This window comes from Poecilia reticulata, linkage group LG3, assembly GCF_000633615.1.
Source record: "Poecilia reticulata strain Guanapo linkage group LG3, Guppy_female_1.0+MT, whole genome shotgun sequence".
In the NCBI taxonomy this organism is placed as follows: domain Eukaryota; kingdom Metazoa; phylum Chordata; class Actinopteri; order Cyprinodontiformes; family Poeciliidae; genus Poecilia; species Poecilia reticulata.
In genome coordinates this window covers 28,614,778-28,623,857 of record NC_024333.1, presented here as the reverse complement: position 1 = coordinate 28,623,857, position 9,080 = coordinate 28,614,778, and the positions used below count along the sequence as shown (strand labels likewise).

General features: G+C 38.6%; 1 protein-coding gene across 5 annotated transcripts in view; it reads left to right on the top strand.

The window, feature by feature from the left end:
* The window catches only part of esrrga (estrogen-related receptor gamma a), a 98,936-nt gene that overhangs the window by 60,537 nt on the left and 29,319 nt on the right, over positions 1-9,080 (top strand). For 3 of the 5 annotated variants that reach the window (XM_008405746.2, XM_008405745.2, XM_008405749.2), the window contains exons 5-6: positions 5,706-5,816; positions 8,610-8,792. In XM_008405746.2, the coding sequence (XP_008403968.1) occupies positions 5,706-5,816; positions 8,610-8,792 (294 nt within the window). The remainder of the gene's footprint in view (positions 1-5,705; positions 5,817-8,609; positions 8,793-9,080) is intronic. The other 2 variants (XM_008405751.2, XM_008405748.2) reach the window with 1 other exon arrangement.

The window sequence follows — 9,080 nt, the reverse complement described above, 5'->3', positions numbered from 1 at the left end:
GTGTGTGTGTGTGTGTGTGTGTGTGTGTGTGTGTGTGTGGGTTTCAAATGTGGCAGCTATGACCAAATGGCAACAATGCATAAGCTACACTATGCAGACTCTCTGTCTGCACTGGTGAAAATTTACTTACCTCATGCCAAATAATTGTCGTTATTGCAACCTACTTCCTAATTGATTTAGCTAAAAATGATTTGACAATTTGAGCATTCACATACTGTGAAAAAAGAAAAAAAAATTTTATCATCAAACTATTCTGAGACAGTAGGGCCTTGTGAATTTTACAGCCTTCCTCCCAGTACACATGCTTTACATTAACCTGTGATGCATCCTAAACAATACACGTTTCACAAATTGCAGCATGTTTTTTCTTCTTTTTATTTTATTTTATTTATTTATTTTTATTTTTTTTACAATTTAGACACATATGAAAACGTGTTTTTTGATACTTTAACAGTTTATAAATTATTAGTTCTATTTAGGCATGTTTATGATGCTTTAAATGTGCAGTGGAATATTCAGATTGTAGTTTCATCGTGTTATGTGCGCAAAGAAGACCACACTTCTTCTGGTACTTCGCTCGATCTCACTCACACGCAGCTACAAATTCACACTCCAGTGACAGCCACCTGCCCACTGCCTTAGGCACGGCTGTTCAGATCTGTTCTGGTCTAAACAAACATCACTGCATGACACCACACATTCGCCTCTCAACTTCACTCATACCGCCTTTATTTCATCTCTGACATCGGACAAATGTCTGACATCACCAGTGTATTCTAAACATTTTTGCCGCACATAAAATATGTTCGGTTTTCATTGTGTGTGTGTCTTTCTCTGGAGTCAACCTGTATTTAGTCATGCAATACATACTTATACGATTACTCATTATTTAACCGTTACATTTTAAGTGTTATGCTCAGGTTTTTGTTTTTTTGCTGAAAAGGCTTACGCTTTGCAGCAAAAAGGATGAGTCCCTGCGATGTTAACGTGTCAGCAGATTTATGTCCTCAGACACAAGTAATACCTGTAACAGATACACACACTAGAGTTAAATGGGACTCTTGTCTTGCCCACTGCACTCACCCATCAGTCCATAAAGCCGCACAGGAAAAACTGTAATGTTATTACATCCACACTGCAGCGTAACACACATATAAACAGCATCTAAGTCTAAAACTAGTTTAAGGTGACTTCAACACAGTTAATACACCGAAGGAATATGTGGTCCCTCATTTCTCTCTTTTCCTTCGTCTCCCACAATTTGCTTCTTTTTTTTAACCGTCTATCTACAGTTAACTCCTTCTGGCTGTGATCTACAAAAATTCATTCATTTTACTTGTCTACCTACTCCCCCTCCCCTTTGCTCCTTCCCACGACTCTCTTATTTATCCCCCAATTCTCTCACCATTTTCATTGACCATCTGAAATCAATCTGTGTTCTGTTTTTCCTTCCATCCTCTTCTGTCTTTTCCTCTCCCCTCTGTCTTTCTCCTGCATGTGCATTCAGGTGTCAAAGGCATTTCGCTCGCAATCCTTCATCTGTTCACAAACACACACGCAATCACGCACACACACATGTGCTGACACAGAGTGACGCCAGCACTGTGTAAAAAAGAAAAAGGAAAAAAATCTATCCTGATGTGATCAGTGGAAATCGGGCTATTGACAGACAGCGATATTCCCATGATAGAAATCATTCACCTTCATCACTGTCGCAGTGTTTGTGAGCACACTTTGGTGGATGTGCGTGCATAACTGAAAGTATGAAAAATAACTAAAGTAACACAATATTGGCAAGAGAGCAAAAAAGTTAGAAAACATACCAGTGACAGGAAAACAGATATGTTGGGATATTGTTTCTGTGTGTGAGAGAGAGAGCAAGTTAAGGGCTGCTGCTAGTTGGATGTATTGTCTTTTAGACATCACTCTGGTTTGTCTCCATCGACAGTGCCATGCAAAAATAATCACACCCCTTAGAATCTTTCTTGTTTGGTACATCATAGCATAACTTTACATATTACAGTGAGCTTGGTGTTCATTTATATTTAATCCACTCACCAGTGTTAACTCACCAGTCAAATATTCCTGCATAGATTCTGAACATATCATGTCATACCAATGGTTATGGTGTGTTTAGGGTTATGCGCATCATTATTTATTTTGTCACACAGCTTTATGCATGTGAGCCAGATTGATCTCATGTAAGTAGAGCACATTCTTTTTTTTGTCCTCCACATAACTTGTGGCAAACCGCAAAGGGAGCCAATTACGAAAACAAATTTTCAATCATTTTCTACTTCAACTAATGCTTCTCTAGTCAATTACACACAAGTTGACTGTATTTACTAATAAGGTGAATTGTGAAGGGAAGTTGTTATACTGGATTTCACTTGGGGGGGGTTGAATACATACATGCACGCCACACTTTTCAGAAATTTATGTTTAAAAAAATTAAACCGTGTATCTTTTACTTCACTTCATACTTTTGTACCCCATTGGGTTGGTCTGACGCATAAAGTTCCAAATGAAACACAGAAGATTCAGGTTGTATCATGAAAAGTTCATGTTCTTAGGCAAAGTCTGCTGTATTCTTCAGATTTTTTTCTTCCCGCATATTTCATGTCGTACAAGAGCTCTTTTTTATTTATTTTTAGTCATTACATTCTGTTTTGTGTTCAGTCTTTCTTCTCTTTCCGTGTTATGTTTCATTATTTCTAATTTCCACATTTACTCCCCCACGGCCCTCTTCTCTCTCGTCTTTTTTCCCCTCTCATCTCCTCCCTTCATTCCCCCTCTCTCGCCCATTCTTTATGGTTTGAAGGCTCATTTGTTAAGAGGAGTTAACACACTCTCACTCTCCTACGAGCTTCCTCCTGTCTCTTTTTTTTTGTGAGCTTTGGAAATATAATTTTCAATTTTTAATTTGATTCATTTAGATTTGACCATTAATCAGTTCTGAGAGAGAGTTAATGTGGTGGAAAATAGATGAGGTAGTTAGAAGGGACACTTTATGAAGTGAATTCAGGGTCTTTTAGTTGCACGAGGAGGAGAGAGAATTGAAAGTTGGAATGTAAAAGAAAGCGTTCAAAAATCATGCGAGTATATTGTGCTGGAAGACTCAACTCTTTACTAGAGAGTTGAAGTGAAAAGCTCCTTATCTGGTTTATGACACCCACACTTTTACAGCCTAGGGCAAATGGAGAATCTTCTAGAAACCTTAAAAAATTTAATACCACAACAAAAATACCTTGATTAACGACAAATGATATGAAATTCCACAAAGTACTTTGCAAAACATAAAACTTTATTATTTGTTTAGACATTGCTGATTGAAAAGACATACATTTGTTTACCATGAGAGGAGCTCATGCAAGTTTTCTATCTAAGTTAGTTATATACAGGAACATTAAATGATCAACCATCCATTTAAATGAACATTTTCAGAAAAACTAGAATTTGGAATAATATTCTGGATTGAATTGTCTGGATATATTATTTCAACATATAATCCTCTTTAATGATTAGGTATTTAGTACATAGACTAAATACAGTATATAATCTGTGTACAGTACTGAATAAGGTGAGTATTTATTTGTAGACACTGGTATTTATGTGGCTTCTCTGCTCACATAGGTAACATTACAGCAGCTGCTTTCTTTCTGTTTTTTTTTTTTTAATTCTATTTCTGTTTTGATGTCATGCTGCCTTTTAATTTTGTGGCCACGCTGGTGGTGTCACGATTGTTGTTTTAGAGGTCCCTGCCGTTTTTTGTGCTGATTTTAAACTGAGCATTTTTCTTCAGTGAATGATCGCTTGCACCAGAAAATTTAAATTGCACTTCMTTTTATTGTCCCTTACCATTTCTACGCCTGCTTTTCCATTTGCCTCTCCCTTCTCAGGACCACCAGTGAGCGTGCTTCTTGTCAGGACTTACAAACACAACACGGCAGTGTGGGTTAGAGAAATGTAGATGCAGTTTCAGTGTGTATGTGAGAGGAAAAAGCACAGAATAGGTTTTTGAGTAGGTTTGTACCTCCTAGTGTTAAGAGTCTCTTGACCGTTTGCTGACACTGGGCCCCCTGCTGTACCTGGACTGTCAGTCCTTCTGTCCCCCTATCTCCGCCTCAAGCAGTTGCATACATGAACACACACGCACAGACACACAGTAGAGTTAATGAGTGCCTACGCCATTCAGTAAGGATTGTGTGCAGTTTAAATATGCTAGATATAAAGCACATCYATAAATACTCGCAAGTCTGGTTTATCCTTCGTGATATTTTTGAAATCTTCATGTTAAGTCTCTGTGTTGTTTTGAATGTGGTCAGCATATTTTCCAAATGATTTAGATCTCTGTGAGCGAGCAAATCTTTCTTGCTTTCACATCCTCATTGGTCTCTCTTCCTGTGTAGAGTTACAAAACGGTGAAATAATTTAAATGTGCAATGTGTCAAAGAAAATCTTTCCTAGTGTTGCAGTTGATTAGTAAAACAAGGTTTTTGTCATAATAAATGTAGTACTTAGAAGTAGTACTATTCTCAGCATAWTTTAGAAACCATTTTTTGGARTCTKTCAGTTTTTTAAACTGTTGATTATCAAACWTTTCTGGCACCAACTGCAGGTGTTTCCCAGACACTGTTCAGAGAGCTGGGCTGTTCTCCTTCCCTTTTAAATGTCCTGTTTAAGAAAGGTCCACAAGTTGTTATCAGGGTTTAGGTCAGGTGATAAASGAGGCCATGTCTTTCATCTGTAAGCCCTTTCCAGGATAGCAGAAATACCTAACGCCTCACACTTTAAATTTACACATTTTGATATCTGGTGTTACTGTCTATAGGCTACAGTCACTCATTAGAAAAATACACCTTACCTGTAACACTTAAACCCAATAAGCTTTTAAGTTCATACARCTTGCAGTTGKAAAATATGAGCAAAARTTATACATTTCATAAAATTCAGTTGCTTTATTTAAAAGTTGATGTGCATGGTTTTGGTTGTAATTGCAAATATGTCCATCTTTAAAGTGCCATCAACACTTGCACATTTGTTTAGCATGAAGCACATTTTTTAAGGCATCAGGATAAAAACAATTCTGAAYAAATATTTCATCTCTCTCCCAAGTTACTTGCTTTCATTTTCACTTGTACAAAAGTACAGAAGTATTTCTGTGTGCCTTCAAAACTTTCAGTGTTTCAGGCYTGCTCTTCTCTCCTYTCTGCTGCTATCGTCTTCAGTCTTTCCCTCTCTTCCTCTAAAGCACATAACACCTCTGTCTTCTTTATCCACCTTTAAGTGGTAACCACGGTAACATCCAATCCCTTGAGGGATAGGCCTAATTCAATTAGGACTCCTTTGTGTCAATTAATTAACGAGACAGAGAGGGAGACAGCAATCGGGAGGCAGAGATTGGGCAACATGAAGCCAGAAAACCAGTGAAACAACGTGGGAAAAGACTGGAACTGGAATAGTGTCTCTGTAGCTTTCAGTCGATCCTAAAAGTAAAAAGAAAAGTTTAGAAAAACACATAAGAGTGAATAAATAAGTTTATTAATGAGCAAAAAACTACACATACTTAAGTGGAGATGTCTGCTTTCGCATGTTTTTTCTTTGAGTTAGAATGTGCTTAAGGCCATGATGTRTTTATTATCATCAGTGTCTCTTTTGCCTKCACGAAAATAATACTTGTTTCCTTTCTTTGATATGTCCTCCAGGTGTTCGTCTGGACAGGGTTCGCGGGGGAAGACAAAAATACAAACGCCGAATAGATGCAGACAACAGCCCGTACCTGAACCCACAGCTGGCTTTGCCTCCTAAGAAGCCATGTAAGAAAATAAACCTTCACACACATTTCAGATCTAACAACTGTGTGCAATCTGTGTCTGAATGCTGAACTGTCTTAACCTGCAAATAGAAAGTTGGAAACACAGGTTGTAAAGAAACCCAGCTGTTTGGAACAATGTTTATCTCTACGTTTTTCTACTGYTATCTTTTTAAGATCATTTCCTATCAATAGTATATTAATTTAATTTTTGTTGGATCGGCTGCTTTTTCAGAGAATRAAAACCAAAGCACAACGAGTGAACACCTAACAAACGAGAGTGAGAGAGAGTGACAGGGACAGGTAGAGACGTGGGGAGATTAAGCCTAAATGAGAGCGTTTCTCAGACAGAGAGAGAAGGAGGAACAGGGAGGGTGGGCAGGAGAACAGCCGTAACCCTAATCCGGATTAAATCCAATCTGGCAACCACATCAAACTAGAGTTAGCTCTCTAGCTAACCGTCTGCTTGTACACACAACGTACACGTGCACACACACACGCACACACACACACACACACACAAACACAGACGCTATGCAGATTGAGCGGTGTTTAGCAGCTTGCTCCCCAAAGCCCATTTTGCCTAAAGCTGAAGCATATTCTGCTCTAGGCCAATATGCTGAATGGCTGCACGGCAGCTTATTGGGACTTCTGCAACACTAATTATTGAAATGAKGGGATAAACTGATTTTGTGTGCACTGTGTTTATRTTGGCATGCCAAGAGGATGAGTGTGTACTAGCACTGAACATAAAGTTTATGTTTAGTCTTGTTAATRTAGCAAAAGGTTGTCCTTTGTAATAGAGGACAAGTCCAAATATTCCTCCTATTTTCTGTTAAACAGCTACTTTTATTTCTGTCACACACGAAATCCTCCTGCGCCTCTGTCATCCTCGCAGACAGGAACACTCACACAGCCTGTCTGTCTGTAGCCCAATCCCTAGCCTCACCGTCCCAATTGATTGTTTGAGAACAGAACAATAGCCCAGGGTTTGGAAATGGGCTTCCATTGATTCTAATTAGGGAAACATTAAATAAGATTTACTCTCAGGTACTGCAGTGTGACTCGGAGTGGTGAGGCTCAAATGACCCCAGAGTTGGACCGGGCGTGTGTGGCTACATACATTTCATTTGTGTGAATATAAAAGATTTGGGGGTGGTGGACTGTGTTAAATCAATACACAGCTTATCCTCACAACTCTGTTTCACTCCCTCTTGTTTATATCTGCCTAGTTATCACATCTCCAGATGCTTCCTGTCCGTCTTTTACAATCAGTCTGCGGCTCTTTTTCTACCTGTCTTTGCCTGTTTTTTCATCCCTAATCTCCTCCCCCCATCTTTTTCAATCTTTYTCTCTGCTCTTGCTCCTCCGTCGTGCACCAACATCCCCATGCTTGATTAGTCTGTGGATTAATTTGGAAGTAGGATATCAGTCTGCTACTAATGGGCCATAGAGGTCTCATCACCACATGTCACTGTGGCCTGCAGAGCTGTTTAGCTTGCAGAGTTATCCTTTCTCTCTATATGCACCCGTAAAGTAAATCTCTGTATGGCTACGATGCAAAACGCAAACATTTATGGTAACTTAAATTGCTTGTTATAATCATCTTTAAAACTCGCAGTCTTTCGATGAATGTTTTAGTTTTTGGTACTTGCATTTTTATGTTTGACTCCATAAATAATATTTTTTTTATTTTGTTTTTAATAGGGCACACTATGAGCCAGTTGTGACTTTTTTTTTTATCCACACCTTGTGTTTTATGCCAAGTCCTTTATCACTATGTGTACAGACTTAAGTTGTTGTTGTTGTTTTTTGTCACTTTTAAAGGTTTGAGATTTTCAAACTCACTCTAATGCCAGAAAAAAATTGTCTTAAGTCATTTAAAAAGCTGTTTTTTGTCACTATTTCATTTATTAATGGAAAAAAACTATCCAGCCAATCTAATCCTATGTGAAAATACAACTGGCCCCTTTGTTAAATCACAAATTAACTGTGAGCAACCACGTTTCTGTTTGGATTTTACTAACCACACCAACGCCTTATTGCTGCCTGGCGTGTAGAAACAAGAAACTGCTTAAAAAGAACAGGAAGGAGGCTAAAATATCAAAAAGAACAAAAAAATAAAGAAATATTTGGAAGCTGTACATGTGGTTGCATTTGGCGTAAAACCATAATTTCAAAATAAAAAAATCTCCTAAAACTGTCAGGCATGGTAGTGGTAGTCTGATGGTCTTAGGCTKCCTTGCTGATTCAGAACCTGGAAGAATTGCAGATGTTGATGGAGCCATAAATTTCACTCTCCACCAGTAAATCCTAACAGAGAATGTCCTTCAGTTCATGACCTTGAACCCAGGGATTCTTGTTTTTGCTGTCACCTCTGAATTTTTACAAAAAAAAAAAAAAGAAGGAAACAGAATCAGTGTTCGGAGCAGCAGCCTTCTCAAACTCAGGACTTGGACCTGAAACAGAATCTTCCCAGGATGTTGTTCTGATAAACTTGGCCATGGATCGCTTTTCTTCCCCCATAATAAATGAAATCCTCTTCTGAAAACTGTATTTTGTGTTTATTAAGACTGATGATCTGAGGTTGTTAATTTTACAGAAAAAAAGAAAACAAAAAAACCTGTATTAACTCACCACAGCTGTATTTACTCACAGCAGGTGTTTCATTAGAGACTGTGCATTGACCTTTCACATTTTTGCACCTGAATGGTGTGGAACAGCTTTTACCCTTCCAAGACAAAAATTTCACTATCTCTCTGTCTCTGTCTGTCTCCTTGTCTGGTGGTCATGTCAGTTGCCTTTGGCTGCCTTGCAGATAACAAAATCGTCTCTCACCTGCTGGTGGCCGAGCCAGAAAAGATTTACGCCATGCCTGACCCAACAGTACCAGACAGCGACATCAAGGCCCTCACCACGCTGTGTGACCTGGCGGACAGAGAACTGGTGGTCAACATCGGTTGGGCCAAACACATCCCAGGTAGGGATTCCAATTTAATTCCCAATTTGAATCAATTAATTTTTTTATTTTTTTTATCACAGCCATACTCGCAGATAAAAAAATGCAAATACGCTGTTAGATTTGGGGCTGCAACGTCTGCAGACGTGCACAGTCACCCGGATACTTCCAAACCTTGACATAATCTGACACTTTCCCCAAAAGTGTGTCTTTAAGGTTAACATCTTTATTCATTTAATGTTCCAAATGTGTTTGAAATGAAATGGTATGTAGAACAGATGGATGATTAGAGATGAAGGAGACTAAGAT